At 44.1% G+C, this 24472-nt stretch overlaps 2 protein-coding genes across 2 annotated transcripts; one reads left to right on the top strand and one right to left on the bottom strand.

Moving 5' to 3' along the window:
- Positions 1–19152: 19152 nt before the first annotated feature.
- Positions 19153–19931, top strand: LOC136453298 (early nodulin-like protein 19). The gene is made up of 2 exons (XM_066453872.1): positions 19153–19443; positions 19553–19931. Exons 1-2 carry the CDS (start codon positions 19272–19274, stop codon positions 19882–19884), a joined length of 504 nt encoding a protein of 167 aa, XP_066309969.1. The 5' UTR covers positions 19153–19271; the 3' UTR covers positions 19885–19931.
- Positions 19932–20345: 414 nt separating this feature from the next.
- LOC136453297 (protein RETARDED ROOT GROWTH, mitochondrial-like) lies at positions 20346–23443 on the bottom strand. Its single transcript, XM_066453871.1, has 7 exons — positions 23090–23443; positions 22815–22926; positions 22526–22685; positions 22032–22180; positions 21781–21932; positions 21142–21256; positions 20346–21043 (listed from the first exon to the last, which is right to left on the bottom strand). Exons 1-7 carry the CDS (start codon positions 23416–23418, stop codon positions 20909–20911), a joined length of 1152 nt encoding a protein of 383 aa, XP_066309968.1. The 5' UTR covers positions 23419–23443; the 3' UTR covers positions 20346–20908.
- Between the last annotated feature and the right edge of the window lie 1029 nt (positions 23444–24472).

Genomic DNA, 24472 nt, shown 5'->3' with positions numbered 1-24472 from the left:
CCCGTTGAACTGGGTAGAAGCCGGTGAAAGGAGATATTATGGAATTGATTTTGTTCAAGAAGCCGAAGAACAAGTCCGTACTATCCAAACCCACATGGCCGCAGCTCAAGCTAGGCAAAAAAGTTATGCTGATCGACGTAGGAAACCTATTGAATTTGAAGTTGGAGACTTCGTTTATCTGAAAGTCTCACCTATGAAAAGTGTCCAACGCTTTGGTGTGAAGCGAAAGCTTGCGCCGAGATATGTTGGTCCGTTTGAAATCATTGGACAAAGTGGTAAAGTGGCGTACAAGATTCAATTACCACCTGAGATGAGTGCTATCTTCAATGTCTTTCATGTATCCCAATTGAAGAAATGTCTTCGCGTCCCTGAAGAGAGAGTTCCATTGGGGGATATCGAGTTAAAATCGGATTTGACCTTTGAAGAAAAGCCGGTTCGAGTGATTGACACTCGTGAGCGAGTGACTCGGAGTCGGGTAGTCAAGTTCTATAAAGTCATGTGGAGCAATCAGGGTAGTGAACGCGATGCAACGTGGGAAAGGGAAGACTATTTGAGGGATGGTTATAAGGAATTCTATCAACAATGGTACGCTTTTCAAATCTCGGGACGAGATTTTTATAAGGGGGGAGGGCTGTAACACCCCTGGTGTTTAGCTTCCACATTTGCACTGCATTTCATAAACATGAGCATCATGCATCCATTCGTGAACTTATAGCACATGAAACATAATTTCGAAACATTGCAACGCTTTGTATATTTCATGTGTGTTGTTCTTTTATGAAAAGTAAAGTGTGCAACACTTAAGTGCAACATGTGCCACTCACTTAGTGAAACAAGGTTAGTTAGTGCTATGCAACACAATCATGAAACAAGTGAAACATGACTATGAAACAGTTGCAACATTTCATGTGTTTTTCATTGTTTCAGTACATACCTTGCTTGATTCTTGTGTGACCAATGTGTGGTGTGGCTAATAATCATCCTAAGTAACTTAGTTACACTTAGAATGTCATTAGGAACAATGTTTATGTTGATCACTTTGGCTAATTAGGTTTCCCAGTCATGGTTGACCAATTTGGACCCCTAGAGCTCCTGTGTTTGACTATTTAAAAAGTGTAGCTTAGGATGTTTGCATGTCTGAGCAACCTAAAGCAAAGTTGTAGAGAATTATGTAAGGAACAAAAGTTATTTTGTGACCAACTTGTGAAAATGTGCACAACATGCCCAAAAAGGTCCCACAAGTCAGCTTTGAAGGTGGATTCAACACTTGAAATTATTTCTAAGTCCTAAGTGTAGTTTCAGTTTCATGTACCATAGTTGAGAGCTCTGTAGTCTGCAAACCAAGCCGAACCAGCTCGAGCTCCAATTGTGAAAGTTGTAGACCACATGTAGATCTCCATCTTTGTTAACTACACCTCGAGCCAGATCAGCACGGATTGGGAGATATAACCGCTTGAAATTGTCCTGTCAGTCGGTCATTTGCTGCCGATTCTGAAAAATTCAGACTCGCTACAGTGCCGGCTGGGTTCAGAAAATTGCCGCCGCGTGGGGGACGCGCGTCGCCGGTCGCCTGACCGCGCAGGCCACGCGCCGTGGCTGGCCTGACGCCGCTGCCGGTGTCCTCCACTTGAAGCCGCGTCCGCCTGCCTGTCTGCTCACTCTTCCTTCCTCCTTCACTTCTCCAGCTCGCAGCAGCAGCCGAAGCGCAACAGCGGAGCCACCGCTCCACCATTGCCGCCGATCAGCTCCGCCTTCGTCGAGCAAGCTCGCGCCTCGTCGCCCATTCACCACTGCCTTAGCTCCTCCGCGTATCCATCGTCGCATCGCACCCATGGTTGCTTGCTAGCCGCGCTCGGTAAGCTTTCCCGCCGCGCGCAGCCTCGTCGGAATGTCGCCGCCGCAGCCCGTCACTGTGGCCAGCACACCTCCGCACCCTTCTTCTACCCCTATCCCTCGTCTCGTCTTCCCCAGCTCGCATAGTCGCTCCAGTGAAGACGCTACCTTCTAGGCCGGTCCAGTCCGGCCGGAACGCGGCCGCGCACCGCCGTGCGCCACGGCAGAGCCGCCGTACGCCATGGCCGGCGTACCTAGAGGTCGATTGAGGTTAGGTTAAGTAGGTCAATCGATGCGGGTGGTAGTGGTAGTCACGCCGGTGAAGTCGATTTCACCAGAGGAGCCGCCGTCGGCGAGCTTCGCCGTGTGCCGGCCATCGCAGCGCCTCCTCTGCTTTCACGGTCACTGACCGGTGGGGTCAGCTGACAGCCGGGCCCCAGTTGTCAGTGGCTGAGCAGTCTTAGGGCTAGTTCAAATTTTCAGTTTTGAATGCTGATTTGTGATTTTTGTAACTCCTAATTGGTAGATCCAAATTGAGTGATTCCAATTTTGTTAGACTCACAGTTAGGTCTAGTATTTAAGAAAAATATATCTTGAGCACATTTTGTAGAAATTTTGGGTGAATTAATTAGGAACTTGAAAAGTGTTTTTGAATGAATGCAAACTTGTTTAAATCATATCTTGAGTTTCTGTGATCCAAAAATTATGAAATTTTGTGGGTGAGCTAGTCTTGTATAGTAGAAGCTCTGGTTAAAATTTGAGAGTCATTGCATGTGTAGTTTTTGAGTTATAGATTTTTCTTTTATCATCAGGTGATTCTTGTGTAAATTTTAGTAATTAATTTGTGAATCCAATGGCCATGAAAATTGGTAGGTAGTATCCTAGTACCTTAAGGATGCTTAGAAAAATATGAAATCTGTTGCTTGACACTTTTCATTAGGGTTTCCTAATTATGCCAATTTAAGCCATTATGCCTTATCATTTTTGTGTAGGCTTTTATTCTTGCTCAAATGGTGTGAAATTTTTATGGTAGTCTACTTAGAGCATGTAGTGTCTACTGTAATTTTTGTAGAATTAATGGGGTAGTTTTCATATATGTTTACTATTTCCACTAATTAATTAAATAAATTAAGAAAGGTAGTAAAAGAAATGTTTTGGTGATGAACACTTTACTTGCTGGTGTTCTTATGATATGTGTGATGAGATAGTAAAGTTGGTTTTGTCTAATTATATGTTTACATCATAAGTTGCTAATTAATTGTTGCATCATGTCCTTCTGGACAGATCTGGGGACTTTAGAAAGCTCCCCATGATATTTTGGGTTTCTGTGAATGAGTTGAATACAAGAGTTGTAGATAAATTAGGTAGCTAGCTCCTGTCAAAATTTGAGGGCATTTGGCCCAGTAGTTTAGAAACTACAGCTGTTTAAAGTTAGGTAGCAGTTTTTGCTGATTCTCTGCCTTGTGAGGATAGACTTCTGTTGATTGATGAATTCGACCTGGTAAAGGTTTGAATCATGCTTTGAGGTCTGAAAATGTTTTGTATACAATTTTATAAGCTTTCCAGATTGTCTTGTTGTATATCAATTGGATTTATAAATCTCCAGTTATAGCTAGTTTACTGCACCGCTACTTAGTATTCATTTTGCTGAAATACAATTGCTTGAGTGTAGGTGGTTGCAATGTTCTCGTTGATTGTTTAGGGGTTAGCCTAACTTGAGAATATGCTTAGGTGCAGGTGCTAGGTCGTTAACTGAAGATGAGCAATTATACCTTAGGTTGTATAAACGTGGTAAGTGAAAGTGATTTGAATAGGGCTAAGTTGGAATATGCAAAACTACAGCGGACATGTGCATTCTCCGAGCATCCCTGACATTCGTTCATGTGCATCCATGATATTTATCTTGCGCATTCATGCAATAGGTGTGCCAGAGGGAGTGACGTTGCTGGAGTTCGAGGGAGCCAACCAGGAGGAGGAACCCGAGGTGCAGGAAGCCGACGAAGCAGTCGCCGCGGAGGAATTGCCCGAGTGCCCTGACCACCAGCCTTCCTCATTCCTGAAAGGCAAGCCCCGGAGCATATTAAGCCTCCTATGTTTTCACAAATACATTGAGTATCTTTTATTGTTGATGATGCATTAAGTATAGGAATTGGTTGGAACCAATTGCTGCATTATATATCCTTCCTTGTCCAGATATCGCACTGGAATCCTATTTAAGTTCAGGACGGGTTAAATGCTTAGCCATGCTTAGTGCGGTAGAAGTCAGGTGATTTCCTGTCACCTGCGAGCTTTAGGATAAGGTGGATCACGGTTGGCTATATTTGCTATCGTGGAAAAGAACCATGTGAATAATGAATTAAGACCGGGCGGGGTCTTGTGTAGGTTTGAACACAGTGACTCCGTCTGAGTCGTTTAAGGACCGATACGCTGTACGTCCTCATGTCATGTTGAACGCAGCCTAACACTTAGCTGGCCGGATAAGTCGTTCCGACCGCGAAGCCTAGTAGCTCGACTCAGGCCGGGGACGCGAGCAGTGGCGACATTCTGGAGGTAGTAAGGATGTGCGGAGAGCCATTGGCATAAGTCCAAGGCGGGTTAGAGTCCCGAACAACCTTGGCAGAGTGGGTCTCTGAGAATGTCGATCGGTTCGGACTCGCGACTCCTGAATCGTACCAAAGGTGACTTGTTTGCAACCCTGACGGGGGAAGCAGGGTTTGTGTTTAGGAATACCCCTCCAGCTGGATAGGAATCGATTCGAATCGCCGTCTCTCCCGGATAGTGAGAACTTGACTGAGCAGCGGCAACGTAGATTCAATTAATTTAACGATATGGTTAAATGGATGATGATAAGGTTGCCACAATGAATACCGGATATGGTTATTAATGATTGCACCATAATAAAATGATTGCTTAGTACAGGTGCTAATATAGATGACAGGCTAATGACTAAAAAGTCACTGCTAGTCCAGGTTAAGAGTTGATCATTATTACTTATGCTTTTCTGCAAAAAGAAAGTGTCAGCCAGCTCCACTACATTAAGCTATGCATAATCCTTGGTGTCATTTGTTTGGTTTTCGACGGGTAAGTCTAGCTGAGTACATTCCCGTACTCAGGGTTTATTCCCTCTTGTTGCAGATGACCTTCTATATCAGGGATTCTGCAAGTACTGTCTCCACCCGGCGGGTGATGAGGACTAGATCATGGGCATGATCTCCTCTCTCTTATCTGAATGCTTTTGCGGTCTGTGATCAACCAACCAGTATGTGTATTTGAACTCGGTGTGTGAGTTAAACTATTTGCTTCCGCATGTTTTACAAGACTTGTTTTGTAATAACAATGACTCTGTGATGATGTAATCTATTTGCGAACATCTGGGAAATGTTGTAACGTACGATATGTTATGTTGGATTACTGTGATCTTGGTTGTATGCAAGTTGGTTTGAAATCCTTCGAGATTTCGGTTGACTACCGGGTTTATATGGGCTCAAGTTCGAGAATTTGATCGTTTCGGCGATTGTTTTTGTACTTGTGCTCTTATAAATTGGTCGGTTCTGTGACAATAATGAACTAATCATGACTGCTAATAAGAAACATACATAAGGATTCACTACTAGTAAGGCTTTTCGCAAAAAGCAAACCCAACAAACTATAAAGCTTATCATATCCTTTGGAGTCAGGAACTTATTCCCACTAGTCGGGTAGGTCTTGCGAGTACATTGTGTACTCAGGGCTTATTTACCCCTGTTGCAGGTGTAGCTTGAGGAATGGCTATTGTGTGGAGGATTCTTTTGGTGGGCACAGACGGATCCATGTATCTTATCGTTAGATGTTTATTTTGATTCCGCTGTTTAAATTCCACACTCTAAACTTGGTATTATAATAATGTATTTCTGAGAACTCTTGTTGTATGAAATGGACTAAGTATTGTAAACTCATTCTCATTATTGGATCCTAGAGGAAAAACATGGATAGTTTGAGTTCTCCCTTGTGGTGTGCTCGACGGAACCGTTCGATGTAGCTAGCTTTCGAGGTGCTTAGTGTCTGGTGGAAGACGAGCGCCTCTGGAAGCGTGCTATTTCGGGTGGTTCTGCCATAGGGAGGGGGGGCTTGGAAGCAACTGGATGCCTCTTTTAGGTTGGGCCTTAGTGTTGAGTTGGGCCACACTAAGGTTTGGGTCTAGCAGAGTGGCAATAGTTGCTAGACCATGACGTTGAGTCGGGCCACGCTAAGATTTGGGCCTAGGCGTTGAGTCGATGCACGCCGAGGTTTGGGCCTAGCATAGTGAGCTTTGCGTGCCTAGGTGTTGAGTCAGGCCATGCTGATATACATGGGCCTCGGGGTTACCTCAGCCCCCACCGAGGTTTCCAGGCCTAGGCTCGACGTTGAGTCGGGCGGCGCTTAGGTATAGGCCTCGGCGTCGTTTGACTTAGCGCCGAGGTCGGCTATTTTGGCACCATGAGCACACCTTACTCGGTAAGGAACTGACTCCAGGCCTCCACCTCAGCGTTAAGTTGTAGCATGCCGTGACAACTCAGCTCGATGTTCCTGGGTTTCACGCCAACCAAATAGGTGCTGCGAGGTCTTCGAAACCATAGCTCGGCGTTAATATATCTGATGCCTAGATAATGTGCTAGCCATTAATGTACCTCACACCGACCTTGGATTCAGTACAAAATAACATGTTTCTGAAGCAGTTGTCATCCTGACAAGTCTTAGCACATATTTTATAAACAGTTCAGCATTTGACCATAGCATCTTTATAACACATGCTCAATATACAACATTTTAACATAGGTAAGACAAGCTCCACTGGGAAGTTCCATACATAAAAGTTTAGACATACAACAGATGGTCCACACAAATTGCCAACAAACATAACAGGTCTAACATAGATGCCATGGCCCAAACAAGTAGCCCACTTCTATTGAGCCCTTCAATGATTATCAAGTACCTCGATAAGGTGGTGTGTGCCTATCGAAAACATGGCGACCATTTAGTATGTTTTGCATGAGAACCACAAAACATCCAAAGGAACTTTCATGATTTTGAAAAGGGAGTACTTTACCTTAATGTGGACGTCGAGTCCTACGCTTGCCTCTGCCTAGTGCATACGTCCCTTGAGTGAACCTATCCATTGGTCGACTCATCCTATGCAGACATCTAGAACTAGAGGATCCTTGAGTTCCCTGAGGTGCATCATCAAGTCATGACATTCCTAGCTCATCATAGTCGACGTCGTCATTGTCATCACCATCGTCGTCATCTTCTCCTTGGTCGCCTCCTTGGTGTCCTCCGTCATCTTCTTGGGCAGCCCTTGATGAGGACATGACCTCTATACATATGACCATGCTTGGAGAACCATATGGAGACCAAGGAGATCAGCGAGGGTGTCCTAAGCAAGAAGGAGGTCCGAGGCTAATTTGGTTCGAGTCCTCGAGGTGGAGGCCCAAAGCAACTCAAGTTCGAGTCTATCTCGGGTTCCAGAACCAGTCTGCCTTAAACTGGTCACCTAGGATGCATCCGGACTCTGTTTTCAATGATCCACATATGGATGGAAAGCTAATTGGATAAGAAAGCCAACCCAATTGGTTTCATGTCAAAATCCATTCGGAATCAACGGGAATCGTCGAAACAAGTTAGCGTCCAGAATCTGTCAGGGTGCTGCGACACCGTATTTTGGTCCGTTGGACCGTGTATCGTGTTTGGGCCCATTAGGGGGCGCGTCCAGGGGGGTGACGCCCAAGACTCTATAAATACCAGCCGTTGCTCTCCTTAGGGTTTGGGTTTTGTTTAGTTCTTGATTTCCTCGTGAAATAGACATCGTTTTGCTGCAACTGTGCCGCCAAGGCTGCTTGCTGTGAACCAGGGCCCTAGTTTTTGATCTTGTTCGCCTGTGGCGATTAGTCCTTTTGAATAAAGACTTGAACTCTTTCTCATTATCATAAGCCTCATATTTATTTGCAATTTCAGATTGCGTTTATCTTGTTCTTGCTTGTGTTCTCGATTCGCTTGCAGGAAAGCCTTCTCGGCGAGGTCAATCGCGTTCGCGTGGTTGATAACCAACGGAGCAGTGGTGTAATGGTTGCGGGGGTCCGAATCAGTCTTGGTTCGAAGCCTAGATTGTGAACGTTGAGTCTCGACCAATCGACGCTATTATACCTTTCGGAAGATCGGGCCTAGTCTACATCAAGTGGTATCAGAGACCTTGTTGCCCGTTAGGTATAACTTTGTTTTCCCCTTTAGATTTGTTACTATTTTTGCATTACCTATAGTCCACAAAAAGCCAATAAAAATATATACATCGTCACATATTCTCTGTCCTATAGCCTCATTGTGCCGTGCAATTTCGTCTCTGTTTCGCGTTGTTGAGTTTGTGCCCTAGGTCAAGTTCTTATTGCTGGTTTTAGATCGTTTTTAGTCCAGTTTGTGTTTTCTCCTTTGTTTTTTATCATAATCCGTGAACACCTTCAAGTATTGCTGTGATTCCTTTGTATTCATCAAACCCTAGTCCACGTCATCTTATTTGTTACACTTGTCTTCACTGTTTTCATCAAATCCTTGCTGTCGTGACCAATTTTGCGCACATTGTTCCGTTTTGTCCTCTAATCCATAGGCCACGTCTTTCACTTGTTTAAGCTCATATTTTCTGTGGTTACTTCTTTTGTGCTCCTAAGTGAAGAAAAAAATATCAAAAAAATAAAAAGAAAAAGTCAAAGAATCTCAAAAAAACAACGACTGCCCAAAAATAGATAAAAAAGAGAGGGGTAAAAGTGGAACAATATCTAGAGGAGCACATAGAGAGCGCCATTTGAGCTGTGTTTGTGTGTGCTGATTTCTACCTTATTCCTAATCATATTCTTACTGTTCATATCACTTGATACATCTGGTACTTGGAACGTGAGTAGGCCAGCAACTAAGACAAGTACTTGGGATACTTATTCAGCTTTGCTAATCAGTTGCGAATTTTGCTATTCCTTGCTACTATATTGTGCATGTCCAAGCTCCACTTTCTTCTAACCAAGTACAGGTTCGCCTTGCAACTGTTACACTCAAGCTACAACGGTATCACAGTCACCGACCGATTGCACCACATGTTGCTTTGGTAAGAACACTTGTAAGACTATGGTAAGACGCTTGAGAGTTGAGTGTCTTATTTTTCCTTGTCCACAACCTAAGTAGTTGGTAGGGATAATACTTTTATACTGTCTTTTGCTATCTTCTAACAATGACAGGTTGTTCGTATCCACCGACTTATGATGGTATAGGTGCTGATGAGTACATGGAGTGGGAAATTGCTATCGATAACATATTTGCTACTCACTTTATGTGTCCAAGGAGGAAGGTAAAAAATACAGTTAGTGTTTTGCGACATTCTGCTTTATCTTGGTGGGAGTCTTTAGATCCTTCTGATAAGCCTCAAACTTGGAATGATATGAAATTTCTTATGCGAGAAACCTTTGTTAATCCACCTCCTGTTTTGACTTCATATGATGAGGTGCACCATTTAGAGGAAGAGTCTATTATTATTCCTCCTTCTATGCCTAACCTTTTGCAGGACAATATAGAAAAGAGCGAGGATGACATGACAGAAAATGAGAAGCTCATAGCCTCGTGAAAATTCAGAGCCATCAACTATTACCCCTGCTGAACATGAGAGCAAAGGTAATGCCCATGATGCTAAACTCATAGAAGATGAGAGTTCTCTTGATGTGCTGAATTTTTCCACCAATCATGCTATGATAGAGCAAATTTTAGTGGAGCATTCGCTTGATTTACCTTTGTCACAAGATGATTTGCTTGATGTTTCTTGTGACGAAGATGACTTGCATGATAATATTTATGTTATACCCATGCAATCATTGAAGAATGATCATGCTATATGTGTGCTGAAAATGAGCACTTGTGCTGAAAATAGACTTGTTATTCATAATGCTAGTGAAGTTGATGAGCTGAAATTGATGTCTTCTTTAAATACTTTGGGTTACATTGAATTTGATGTTCTGTGTAATCTTAGTTCTTTAGAGGAGAAACTTTATGCATATGCTGATTTGCCATGGTTCTCTAGACATACATATCATGTTTTTGGTAAATATAACAACCAAGGGCAATATTTGATACGAGTTTACATTTGTACAAATCCAAATTCTCTTTTAATTGTGCAAATTAATGATCAACTAGAGGACAGTAAAATCAATATTGTTGTTATGCCATATTCCTCTAGTTTTGCTTTTTGAACACAAGTGGAATCCAAAGAAAGGGAGCATATATTTCTTGTTAGTACTAATCTTTTGCAAGATAGTATTGGCAAAGATCATGTGTATTTCAATCGAGCAGACTACATGTCTGTAGGACAAGACATGCTACAAACCTGGACATGTGGTCATATTCTTTCTCACAACATTGTCCATTCCCATTATTTTGGAAACCTCGTTTGTCCTCATGTTGTGCAAGATCGACTTCAAACAAAATCGACGCCGAGGACGGCTTTTCGTCAAGAAAGGGAGGATGATGAGGACATGACCTCTATACATATGACCATGCTTGGAGAACCATATGGAGACCAAGGAGATCAGCGAGGGTGTCCTAAGCAAGAAGGAGGCCTGAGGCTAATTCGGTTCGAGTCCCCGAGGTGGAGGCCCAAAGCAACTCAAGTTCGAGTCTGTCTTGGGTTCCAGGACCAGTCTACCTTAAATTGGTCACCCAGGACACATCCGGACTTCGTTTTCGATGATCCACATATGGATGGAAAGCTAATTGGATAAGGAAGCCAACCCAATTGGTTTCACGTCAAAATCCCTTCGGAATCAACAGGAATCGTCGAAACAAGTCAGCGTCCAGAATCTGTCAGGGTGCTGCGACACTGTCTTTTGGTCCGTTGAACCGTGTATCGTGTTTGGACCCATTAGGGGGCGCATCCAGGGGGGTGATGCCCAAGACTCTATAAATACCAACCGTCGCTCTCCTTAGGGTTTGGGTTTTGTTTAGTTCTTGATTTCCTCGTGAAATAGACATCGTTTTGCTGCAACTGTGCCGCCAAGACTGCTTGCTGTGAACCAGGGCCTCAGTTCTTGATCTTGTTCGCCTGTGGCGATTAGTCCTTTCGAATAAAGACTTGAACTCTTTCTCATTATCATAAGCCTCATATTTATTTGCAATTTCAGATTGCGTTTATCTTGTTCTTGCTTGTGTTCTCGATTCGCTTGCAGGAAAGCCTTCTCGGCGAGGTCAATCGCGTTCACGTGGTTGATAACCAATGGAGCAGTGGTGTAACGGTTGTGGGGGTCCGAACCAGTCTTGGTTCGAAGCCTAGATCATGAACATCGAGTCTCCACCAATCGACGCTATCATACCTTTCGGAAGATCGGGCCTAGTCTACATCAGCCCTGGACGTACCTATACCACCATGTGTAGCCAATGGTCCTACACCATGTGAACTTGATGGAGTAGCAACAAGCTGTGGTGGTACTACAACGTCTTGGCCATATCGACACCCAATGTGTGCTGCTATTTTGTGTAGGCTATACATGGCACGCTGCGGTTGTCAACACGATGCAAGTGAACCAATTATTGAAAATCCATGTATGATGACAACAAAAGTTTGAGGACCACCTGAAGGGCTTGTCGTAGCAGGCTTGCCTCATCAGGATCACCCTTGGGGATCATCAATGCCACTCCTTGCTCTACTATTGTCCTCATGATTTCCTTGCCCTAATCAATCAATTCATTAGTATGTTGACCACCGAAACTAAAAACAAGCTTTGGTTCTCACTCACCGTTCCGATTATGAGAGGGGTGACTTCAACCTATTGTCCTACTCAGGTAGCTTGGTCATAGGGGTTGTCACCTTCATCCGAGCTCGCAATCTCAGCAATATCTTGCTCCATCCAGGCCGGCTTCAAATGTAACCTTGTCCTTTCCCCTAGCGAAACAAGGTACTCACAGAATGCCATATCTTGATGGACAGCGTGGATTCGCATGTTGTTCTACTCAAACAAATGCCACTCATCGATGAAATGCTGGAGTTTGCTCTGCCAGTTCATGATCTTCTCTTGGCGTTGTCGATTCAACCTGCAATATTGGCAGCAATTCAAAGAAAATGGTACATTGCAATGACACATGACATAGTGGACATTACATACTTGTGGAGCTACCAGCTGGTGGAGAAGTCCTTCGAAGGACAAGGCTACAGCCTACCGAACTGTCGTGTGACACGGTGAGGAAGATGGTACTCCACTGCGTAGAAACAAATGAGTGGGCACCTCATTGTCCACAACTCCTTGTCTTCCTTGCATAGTGTGCTCAAATTAATCCCCATAATTCTTTCCCGAGTATATGGACACCATTCAACCTGCATACAATGTGGTGAGCACTATGTACACACATCTAAATGGGAGTTAACGTGTTGGCAAACTTACATGTTGTGGCAATAGGATGTCAAGCTTGTTCATGTAGCTGATGTACGCGTGGCGGGAGATGTGGTAAGTACCGCAGGCTCGCTCAAAGAGGTGTGCCACAGTAGGGGAAACAACTGGGTCTCCTACTGGGAACCAAGCCTAAGGGTGTTCAATCTTATGCGGTCTCCCAACTGGAAGTCTCTCCCACATCCAAATCTAAAAAGTTACAGAAATGTGTTAAACAAACAATATTCTAAACCTAGAAACTTGCACAAGTTTGATTTACCTAAAAAAGGGTGGTGCACCCTAACATTGTAGCATGCACACCTGAAGGCCACCGGCAAGCCTCACACAGCTGACGGTACAGAAGCAAAAGTACCACCGAGCCCCAGCTCCTATTCCCGGCACCATCCTAGTTAAGAAGGCACGGGATGTACATCCACGATGCCGTGTCACTGGTGCTATCAGGGAATAGAATGGTACCAAACATGTGAAGCACCCAAGCCCTGTAGTGGTAGTTCATGGTCGCCTCGTCTACTCTAGGTGGGCACTGATGAAACTGCTCATGAAGCCACTTCAGTGGCACACCACTGCTGCACCGCTTCTTGCCAGGCTGAAGCTCTAGTAGTAGATGTCCCAAGAACTAAGCCACACAGTCCTTCCATCCAGCGGACTCCATGTCTCTTGTCATTGGGAATCCTTGGATTTTTAGTCCAAGGATCATGGATGCATCCTCCAAAGTGATTGTCGTCTCTCCACATGAGAGGTGGAAGCTGTGTGTCTCTAGTCGCCACCTATCAATCATCGTTGTTAGCACCACTAGGTTGAAAGGTGGCACCCCACGATGACAGACATGAGCAATGGTAGCAAGCTTTGCACGCTTTAGGAGGGACGTGTATCGCTCATCATAGACCATGGTCATAGCGAACTCATGTGTCATTGGCCTCAAGGCATTCAGCTCCTGCACAACATATAGAATTAATAGTAAGTATTACATTTGTTGAATTCACAGAAATGGAGTCAATTGAAGTTTACCTCTCCTTGCTCTATCATTTGAGCCCGGTGCTTCTCATCATACCTTGGATCAAGTAGGGGGAAGTGGTCCATCCTGCATGTTAACAAGTCACAACGCATTAGTGTTGATGACAAAAATTATGAAACAATGGTAAGAGAACAAGTAACAAATGTAAAATAACAACACTTTAGCAACTAGTAAACAATGCATTAGTAACCACTAAGTAAAACAAGTACATCAATAGATACCTGTGAGAAAAACAAGTGCAGCAAAAGATAACAAAACATTAATAAGAAAACAAGTAAGGATAATCTAATAACTACTAAGCAAACAAATGCATTGGATACCTGTTCTCTAATTAATTCAGGACATTTCCTTATATTGTGGCCTGACTTATGGCACTTTGAGCAATGACTACGTTGAGTATCCTCTACAAAATGTGTCCCGACCTTACTCGTGGTTGGTCTTCCTTTGGCGGCTCAGTCCATGTCCATCTTGAACCGCTTCCGCCTCCTAGGTTCTCTACTCTTCCAAAGCAAGCCAAGATCAGCCACATACTTTGGGACATCATACAACGGCCATTGGTCTTCGTCTAGAAATGGCTCAAACTGAGGATTCCAAGTGCTCATAAGGTTTCTCAATGAGAACTCAGTTGCCAAACGGGGAGGGACCTCAGCATCAACACGTCTAATCCGACAAGTCGTAATCATGTGGGAGCAAGGCCTATGGTATATGGTTGGTTTCCCACAGGAACATTTGTTCTCATTGATTACTGCTTTATGCTTTACAGCACCACGGTCTTCACCACCGATGTTAGTTCCACCGCTCTCTAGAATCTCATATGCGTTGTTCAAAGGATCGAAACATGCCCCCTTTTGTGTTTTAGACTTCTTCTTTGACCAAGAGAGTTGTTGAGATACTAACAGTGGCCATGGTTTGTTTGCTATCCAAAGAGATCTCGCATGTTTTTTTCCTCACAACAAACCAAGCATTCAACTTGTAGAACATGAACGAGTCAATAGCAGTCATGGGAAGACCCCGACACCCTCTAAGAAGACTATTGAACATCTCTACCATGTTACTAGTCATGAAGCCCCATCTCCAACCTCTGGTGTCGTATGCAAGGGTCCACTTCTCCTTGGACAACATCAAGTTAGCGAGGAACTATCTTCCACTAGCATTTGTGGCTAACTTCAAGGCGTCTAGCTTTTCATTGAATAACTTAACCTCAAGCTCCCTACAAACCTCCTCAAATAACTTGAAGTTGTCCTTTGTGCCATCACGCCTTATAAGATTCTAAACAAGGTGTCTAGTGCACCACCGGTGATGTATTTGGCCATAACCGGGCATGTCTTCTTCTACAACATTTAGAATGCCAGCATGTCTGTCTGATATTACATAAACAACACGCCCCGACCCAATAACCACTTGTCTTACTAGTTTGAGGAACCAACACCAGCTATCCGTGTCCTCCTTCTAAACAATACCAAAGGACAATGGGACAAGTTGGTCTTCTAAATCAGTTCCAATACATATAAGCATTGTGCCTTCAAATTTTCCTATAAGAAACATGCCATTAATTGAGACGACGGGCCTGCAATGCTTGAATGCTTCGATGCTCTGGCCAAAAGCCTAGAATGCCCTAACAAAAACTTGCCTCCCGTTCTTTGTTTCACCCTCCTTAGGCAAATACTCAAAGTGCATCCTAGGATTTATAGCTTTCATTGCATTCAACATTATAGGAAGACGCTCATACGCTTGTTACCAATCTCCAAAGATAAGTTCAAGTGCACGCTACTTTGTCCTCCATGCTTTTCCATACTTGACGTAGTAATTGTAACATAGGAAGATGATCTCAACCAACGCAGACACCATAATGGTTGGCAAATGCTTCACTACGGCGCATAATTGCCTTGCGATGAACCTAGAATTGAGCCGCAAATGGTTTTCTTCTGCCTTAGCCGTGGTGCAAACATATGGTTGCTTAACTGAAGTAATCTTCCATGTGCCTACCTTCATTTTCCTAGCGTATACTCTCCACCCACAATTTTGTTCTTCACAAGCAACAGTGTACCTAGAGTCCTTGCACGAAGTGATGACCCTATATGGACGGTTGTGAACATTGGAGTACTCTTCCAACCATGATTTCAAGTGATCCATGGTAGCAAACAAAATGCCCTTCCTTATGATGTTGCAACCACTAACATCAGGTACTGTTGTATCACTTGGACCTCCATCAGCTACTGCCCTATGCCCATGGCTAAGGTCCTCGAAATCATAAACTAGTGGATCCCTCATAGGCAACACCCTCCTCAATATCTCTATTTCCCTATCATTGAGACAACGAACAGGACGATCGTCATCAGAGTCTTCAGCTAATTCCTATACAAAGGTTTCATCATCTCTAGCTACCTCCATATCAAATTGGTTCCTAGCCCTGGCATCGCCAAACTCATCTTCACCACTAAGATTAGCTTCATCACTAAGATCATCATCAATTAAGTCATCTCCGCTAGCGTCGTCCAAACCTTCTTCTCCCTTACCAACTCCATAAGACTCGTCATTATCATCATCACTATCATGATTCTCATCACCATCAGCTACCGAGTTCTCGTGATCATCTCTGACGCCATCACAACAACCTTCATCTCCCTCGACCGATCCTAACCCGTCAACACCGCCGTACTTTGGTTGTGTAAGAACTATTTCTTCTTCTAATGATGGACCATTCTCTATGTGAGCGTTGAGCGATGGGCATGCTTCAATCTTCTCAATTCCTATGCCATACTCCTTAATTATCACCAAATCCAAAGATCACACTTTGAAGGCCAACACAACTGCTTTGTAATCATTCCATTCAGACTCGCTTGTAATTTTGAGCAACCTCTTGATGCGTGGACCCTGAGACGACCCAACATTTATGACCCCTTCAAACTGAACATGCACATCTTCTTCGGACCAACCTAGCCTTACTTTCACTCGGTCCACTAACTGGGTCAAAGAGGGTGACTCAGAAAAAATCAACACATCCTCAAACATGTCCTCAAATTTCACACTATCATCTCTTGTCCTAACAACATGTCCTCCATGATGCAACCTCACTAATTTGTCTATCTACAACTATCACACAACAAATATTGTCACATATCATCGTCTAATAATTCAAACTAGATGAAATTATCAACTAATGATATGGACCTAGTGAATCAATAACATTTCTAACTAGAGTTGCCGATGCATTATAATCAACACACTGCTAACAACAATTTGATAGGTATAGCACTGTGTTACCAAGACTGTAGGTTGTGCTCTAAAATTCATTGGTGTCATTTGAGACAATTGGTTCAGTATAAGGTCGTAACATCCAAACATATAGAGATGTTACATAATTTGCAGGGATCATCCTATATGCTAGGCTTTAATATTTCCTACACATAACCCATACTTCTACCTGTCATGGTCACATATTTTAAAACAAGAGCAGATCTGTTTTTTTCTTATAACCTCCTAACCCACTGCTATCAAAGAAACCCTAGTGCCAAATGACGAATTAGCACTGAAACTAATCATAAGTAGACAAATCAATCAAAAATATCATACCACAACTCAAACTAAACCATAAATTTCACATATGAACAACCATACAATACCCAACATTCTACATGCATACAACCAATGCACGTAATTCTAACCAGACAAATTAGGGGAGGGCAAGGGGCATTACCTCGGGGATTCATCCTCACGCCAGATCCGGCCACCCTAGTGTGCCACTATAGAGTTAGGGTTCGTGGGGGCGGAGAGGAGAGAGAGCGAACAGGCGGCGGGCGGAAAGAATGGAGAAGGGAGAGGAGAAAGAAGGGCGCCGTGCGACTTAAGTGCCCAAGCCTCGGCGCTCAGTTGGGCCTCGCCGAGGTCTGGGCGTCGGCGTTAACTAAGCCCACGCCTAGGGTTCGTGGGGGTGGAGGGGAGAGAGAGGGAACAGGCGGCAGGGGAAAGAATAGAGAAGGGAGAGGAGGAAGAAGTGGGTTGCGCGGCTTAACTGCCCAAGACTCGGCGCTGAGTTGTGCCACGCCGAGGTCTGGGCCTCGGCGTTAACTAAGCCCACGCCGAGCTCTGTTGGCCCAACTGCCGCAGAAAATTCTACGACCGCAGTCGTCAGTGACATGGCGGCTCCACGGCGTCAACTGATACCGCGCTGAGCCACATACAACGGCGTGGTGTTTTAACACGCCGAGAGTTTGGTCTATTTCCAAAAAATATTTCTCCTGGGGGTTATTTTTAAAAAATATTTTTAAAAAGGATCAAAATGCAAAAATTTCACGGGCAATCAAACACACCCAAGACTTTTGTGAGCATGAAGCAACATGTGGAACCACATGAGATAATCTTGTGACCGTTCCCGAATTTAGCAATCAGGCGGTAGAGGCTAGTAGCAGACATCGAGACAACACAAGCAAGGCTCGTGCCAGGTGGTAGCGGACGAAAAGCTGCCATGGTATCAAAAACGTTGTTTAGTTCTTGATCCAGTGAGCCAAGCCAAAATTTAACCATGACCATGCTAGCAACGACCACACAAACTCCATTAACAAACACAAGTACCTCATGACACTGTAGCTTTATTAGAGTCCCATGTACGTAGACAAACTTAGGAACTTGAAATACAACTCTTTGAGAGGATTTCGGTCAAGAAAAGTTAGGTGATCCCATGAATCTAGAGTCTGAGCAAATACAGGTGGTTTCTCATGTGCTTCGGTGTCACATGGGGGCAAGCTGGTTCTGATTAAGACATGCTTAGCCTCCATTCATATCTACTCCTCTTTTCATAAATTTCCCTAAATGGGTTAGCAACATATGCTAAACTCCCATATGGCTCGTTGCCTTTGAAGACATAGGACTTCCCATCTTATTAATTGGCCAACGGTGGCCATGACGAAACAATATGAGGTTTGGTATACTTATTGGTGTTTTTGTTTGTACGCATTGCATATCCTATCTCTCTTAATAATTGGGCTAATTTCAGCCTAGTATTATTGATTATATGCAATGATCGTATCTATTGACGAAGGTTGGTGCAAGTGACCAGGTGGTAGGACTGCAGGAGCACAACATATTGGCGTGTTGGACTGTTGGTGGGCCCAACGAGCGGACCTCGTAATCTAGCCCAACCTAGTATAGTATGGTTCTTTCATCTCCTTTTCTTTTCTTTTTTCTAAGTATAAGCAAAATGTTAAGCTGAATTTATACGGGCTATCTGAGTTGTCCTAGTTAAAGGGTATTAAAATTGCATGGACTGTTAAAGGTTGCCTAGAAGCACACTGGAAACCGATTCGTGCCGACTCACTGGCGATCCGCGAGGAGTTGACTCGATCAAATTTCAGCCCGAGGAGTCGCTTCCAAGCAAATCAGAAGTTTGCTCGCATCGTAACAAAAGAAAGAAAGAAAGAAGTTTGATCTCGCATACGGCATATGCGGACCCAGCAGCCTGTTCGCTGGCTCGTAAACGATCGTAAATTTTCAGCTGGAAACAGTGTTTTTCTCTCACACCAAACCAGCCAGCAGTAAATAATCCACGATACGATACGGCCTCCCGAACAAGCTGAAGGCCGGCAGGCCCAGCCCAGGTCACCCGAAATTCATTTACCATGATTACATGAACGCAGAGCATTCTTCAAAAAAAAAAACGCAGAGCAAACGCCCCAGGTGTGTTCGTGCTGCATATGCCAGTTTGATCCGTCGTCCTGCGGCCCTAGTAACATCACGCATTTCGGCTGAGTACTGCTGCTACTGCTAGATAACCACTCGGTTACCAACCTGGCCGACGGCCGCCACCGGGTAGAGAGTGGTTTCATAAGCGCCGAAAATGCAATGCATTTAATATGAGAATATCCAGGACAACAAAATCAATTCAATGTTTTGAGAACGAAGAGAACACACACACCCCGATTCTATTCATAAATACAGTTCCCAAAAGTTCAAGAAAACCACCCCTCCGCCGCCGCTTCCTGTCTTCATTTCGACACATCCAAGAAATGGCTACCGCGACGCGCCTCCTCCTCGTGGTGCTCCTCCTCTTCGCGGCGACACCGGCGCCGTCCCTCGCGGAAAGCTTCGTCGTCGGAGGCAGGAAACAACGCTGGGAACCCAACGTCAACTATACAGGCTGGGCGGACCAGCAGCAGTTCCACGTCGGCGACTGGCTCGGTACCATTCTCCCCTTTCTACCTCTGCACACTCAAGAGTTAGCCATCAAGCCGCCCGTGTGATCGAGATCTAGCTTTTGGTAAAAAGAATTGAAGGCGTTTGCTTGCAGAATTCAAGTACGAGAAGGGCAAGTACGACGTGGTGCAGGTGAACCAGACGGCGTACGCGGCGTGCGACGCCAGCAGCCCCATCCTCAGCTACAGCCGCGGCCACAACTTCGTCTTCCAGCTCAACCAGACGGGCCGGTTCTACTTCATCTGCAGCCGCGGCTACTGCTGGAATGGCATGAAGGTCTCCGTGCTCGTCCAGGCGCCGCCCGCGTCGTCGCCGGCGCCCCACGCGTCAAGCGCCAGTGCAGGTGCGGCGGCCGGGGTTTGGTGTGCGGCTCTCGCTGCCTCGCTGGGCTGGGCGGTGGTCAGGCGGTTACCGTTTCGGGTCTAAACGTCCAGGAGCGCACACTGGACTGCCAGTTTGCTATTACTGCCCATTTCTAACAGCATAGTGTAGCCGTGTGGAAGGAAATAATCGAGAAAATGAGCCGTGACGAACTGTCGCGCTGGTTATACTACAAACGTTTCCATGACCTGTTCCTGCATTGCAGTAGCCACACATACTTACCAGTAACTAACCACACATCTTCTGACGTTTCGGCATCAACCCAACACATGTAATAATATTTATATTAAGGAAAATAAACAAAATGAATCTGAGGCAGCTACGCTTATAAGTTTTCTTTTTTTGAAACAAGCTACGTTTATAAGTTAATACTGTGAAACAAGACTTAAATACAAAACTGTGGCGCCATGGGTGTACAGAGCGTTTAACATCATAGTGAACCAACCTTGACATAGTCACTCTTCGGTACGTTTAGTTACCACGCAAAATAAAACGTGCAATTTAGTATGCTTATAACTCAAAGGGAACCTCCCCGCGCTAAATATTTGTACAAATTATAAAGCCATTTGATAAAAGCTTTCATGGTCTTTACATCAGGTCCAGTAGCCAGCTAACTGGCTTCAGCCTTGCCAAAAATTGGACCTAACAGTCCCATGACGATATTAAAAAGTGGAACCAAGACAAGAACATGTACCAGGAACACCTGGCATGAAGATTGAAAGGAAAACTAGTACTCTGCTCAAATTTGAAAACCCTGGCAGCCCGGGATCTCATTGGGCATAGGAAAATTGGACAAACTTCTTCTCGTTAGGAGTGAGTTGGAATTAAAGGATAAAGAAACTCAAAGATGCAATGGTCAGAAGACATAACGCCTTGGAGCATTCCCAACTTGCCTTCATCTAAGGTTAGAAATCAAAAGGGTGGAGATGGAGCGTCAGGAAAGATGGAGCTGGGGCCTTTCTTTTCCTTTTTTTTGTTAAACAGGAAGACCTGGAGTTAGCATAACAGGATGATGGGTTTTGAGTCGAGGATGGATAAGTGTGGTGTTGATCTGTTGAATAAGAGAGCTCTAAGAGATCATGGAGTCCTTGACAATTTCATATAATGAGATGGCAATCTCAATAATTAGCAGGATTATGACACCCCACTCCAGCAGATCGGACCGTCTATTTTGGAGGACCTCTTGAAGAAAATGAATGTTGTGCTGTTACAATAATAAATTGTAAGCACAAATGAAAACTCAAAAAAGATAAAGAAGCCAACTTTTGCACTATCTAGGAGAATGAATACACAAGGCACTACCTCCACAAATTTCAGTTTGAAGTCAAGGCTTCCAAAACGCTGATTGAGTTCATATTCCTCCCGAAGATACTCTAGAATTTGTGCATAATTTGCATTTTTCCAAGCAATTTCCGACCTATACAAGAATCACGGTCAAATGACAGAAGGTGGATGTATTCAGCAGCAAAAAAAGAAAAAAAAATATAAGCAGGGATCCAGAAGCGAAATTGCACTATAAAAGCAACAAGTGAGTCAAGGCAGAAACATGGGGTGCATGCAACAAAGCCAACAAGAATATGGTAATCTCCAAGAATAGCAAGCACAATACTTTTAAAAATAGTGAGTACAGTGAGATAGTAATGTCCAAATTCTTAGTACAACGATCAAAACCATCAACATTTGTTCAAAGCACTGGAAGAAATTCCAAACAAACAGCATAAACCCCATGTGAACCCTTCTTTTCCAAAAGGGAATATCAAATGTATGGATAACAGTGGCTTATAGATGTGCAATGTCTAGCAACTTGAATGACACACCTTCACAATCCTCCACATGGGATTGGCACATTCTTTGATCCATATTATTTAACTTAACATATGCTGTTCGAGAAATGGAACCATCCTAAATAGAAAGTATAGTACTTAAGTGTAGTAGACATACCTGTCAAAAAGACCAAGTCTGATGATAACATCTGCAAGATTAGAATTAGCCTTGCCCACAAGTTGAAAGAGTTTTTTTCTTTGCATGGTGAAGTTGCCAGTTTTTTCCATGACACGATTAATTTCAGTGAATTCCTCAACCATATCATCGACCTATCAAAATTGGAATTTTTGAAGTTTAGAACTTCTAGACAAAGCTTTAATGATACTGCCACAACACATAAGTTCATCAACTTCGCACAATATCAGTACCTGCCGAATATAATGATCAAGGGCGATACTTTGACCAAGAACACTTGAAATTATGCGAATCCCGTCTGTGTCTAAACTTTTAAGAACTATATAGTCAAGACCTCCTTTCATCCATGTTGTCAAGGATGGTTTCTCGACCACTGCATAATCTGTTCATGCAAATCAGATGGCATCAGTAGATGTAGGTTTTACTCTAAACCTGCATCTTTACGATGAGTCAAACAACGCAATTCCAAGGGGCATATGCCAAAGCTCAGTCACAGTGGACAAAAAACAGTGGCAACTTATTTCTGCTAAACAAAAATGCACACAATACATGGCCTAGGCGTGCGATGATTCTCTTTAAGTTGAGTTCTACACAGTTAACAAATAGCATCTTTGAATATAACAGAAGGCAATTGTACTGTTGTCTGTTAATGCAAATATTATCAAGGAACACAAAAATGGAGGCAAGTAAAAAGCAGTAAACAGAAACAGTTTAGCAGTGGTCATACCATCTTTTCTCATCTCTGGAAGCCATCCTGAAGCATGCTTCCTAATTATATCAAGATAGTACTCGGCTTCATGATCCGCAATGTTGAAAAGCACAGCAGAACCATACTGAAAAACAACCACATAGCGATAGCAAAATCTATTGTCCTTCACTCCAATGTTCTGCATAAATATCAACCAAAACCAGGAGGAAAGCATACGTCAATGCTGACTGGTCCAAACGTGCCAGAGATTTGTTAATTTTGAATGTCGGGACTTCCAACAAAGTGATGCTAAACTGTAATCACTAACCATAATCTCAGGTGGGAACTCGGAGTACCGAAGTGCAATGTAATTAAGCGAACGGGTCGACGGAGGTACGATATCATTTCCGTGCTCCGCTTGCATGCTCTTCAGATCAATGCTGCCACGGCGAGGAGGAAAAATTGAAAACACGTCATTTTAGTTCGCAGCGCCAATTGGGCATCGGCATCTCTTCAGAATAGCACGGTAGCACCCAATGTTTCCTCGTTGATAAATCATCAAACGCCTATCGAGCAAGCGCGGGAGCGGCGCTGCGTGCTTACCTGGTGGAGAGGAAGTAGGCCTTGACGGGGATGTAGCGTGCCGGGCCCTCGTCCTCCTCCTCCTGTGGCGGCGAGGGCGCCGGGGCCGACTCGGTCGCCGCGCGAATCCAAGCCCAGTACGCCGAGCCGCCGAGGCCCGAGTCGCGTGCGTCGTGGGGCGCGATGGCCGCGGCCGCCGAAGCTGATGAGAAAAGCCTCGAGAAAGGCGGTAAGTGAGCCGCGCCAGCATTGGACCCGCGAGCCAGAGGTTGGCCCGGTGGCGGCGCTTGTGGCGGCGGCGGCGGCCCGAGGAAGCGGCGGAGACGGCAGCACGCGCGAAGCCGCCCCATCAGGCAGGCGAGTTGCAGCCGCCAAGCTTCGCGACCCCGCCGTACCACTCTCCCTCTGGACTTGGAGAGGAAGCATATGGGGCGGGACCCAGCTCTCAGGGAAGGCCCGCACCGCAAGAACCGGAGCTGAAGGGCCGTTTCGTTTAGTTTCATGAGTTGGGCCACGGCCTCTGATGGACAAGGCCGAATAGGTGACAATCGGGGCATTCCCAGTCAAATTTATTAAAAAAGTGATAATTGGGGTGTTAAATTTTTTTTTTTTGCGATGTAATTGGGGTGTTAGTTGCGGTCCTTCCGGTTAGCTTCAGACAGTGCTAATGTTATTAGGAGTCTCTGAGAAGAAGAAATGGGTCCGTATGGCTAAGTTGTGAAAGAGATTAGGGCTAGGGTTCGTGATTTATTTATGTTGATTTTGCTCATGAGAGTAGAAATTCAAATGTCGATGCTGATAATCTAGCTCTTTTTGTAAAATGTCTGGCTTTTTGACCCACCCGAGGGCGTTTGTATTTCGTATGACCAACTCAATCAATAAAGAGGGTGGTGTTTCTCAAAAAACTGCAGCTAGAACAGCGACCGCGGCTGCAAGCCTACTCTGTGAGGCAAAAATCAATTTTACCTCTCAAATTATCATTTGATTTGTTTCTCTATCCAAAAAAACTGATTTTTTTCTCAAACTATATGAAATCAAACATCTTTACCCTCTAGCTCTCAAAACCTTTAAATTACCTCCTTGTCCTAGTTTGAAGTAGTATTGAAGGTGATTTCGTCCTTTTTTTAGAACTTTTTTTTATAAATATGTGATAAGGTTTTGAATAACGAAAAATATCTCTAAGCTTATAAAAGTTTCAATAAAATTCCTAGAGATAGGTTGGGATATGAAACTTCTAAATATAGTATTTGAGAGCTTGTGAAAATATCTATTTAAAAAAATAGATTTATCTCTAAGAAAATAGAAAAATGTCAGAAAAAACTAGAAAATTTATCAAAACATTATAATTGTTGTCTAAATGTATTTCAAAACTTTCTAAAACAAAAGCATAATACACAACAAGCA

Source organism: Miscanthus floridulus, chromosome 5, assembly GCF_019320115.1.
Source record: "Miscanthus floridulus cultivar M001 chromosome 5, ASM1932011v1, whole genome shotgun sequence".
In the NCBI taxonomy this organism is placed as follows: domain Eukaryota; kingdom Viridiplantae; phylum Streptophyta; class Magnoliopsida; order Poales; family Poaceae; genus Miscanthus; species Miscanthus floridulus.
This window is presented reverse-complemented; position numbering and strand designations above follow the sequence as displayed.

Excerpts from the sequence above, each read along its gene's own strand:
- LOC136453297 (XM_066453871.1), bottom strand. The coding sequence starts at position 23,418 with ATGGGGCGGCTTCGCGCGTGCTGCCGTCTCCGCCGCTTCCTCGGGCCG. Across the intron at positions 21,933-22,031 it reads TTGATCATTATATTCGGCAG|GTCGATGATATGGTTGAGGA; the intron begins GTACTGATATTG and ends CAATTTTGATAG. Across the intron at positions 21,257-21,780 it reads AGACTTGGTCTTTTTGACAG|GTCGGAAATTGCTTGGAAAA; the intron begins GTATGTCTACTA and ends ATTCTTGTATAG.
- LOC136453298 (XM_066453872.1), top strand. The coding sequence starts at position 19,272 with ATGGCTACCGCGACGCGCCTCCTCCTCGTGGTGCTCCTCCTCTTCGCG. Across the intron at positions 19,444-19,552 it reads CCACGTCGGCGACTGGCTCG|AATTCAAGTACGAGAAGGGC; the intron begins GTACCATTCTCC and ends GTTTGCTTGCAG.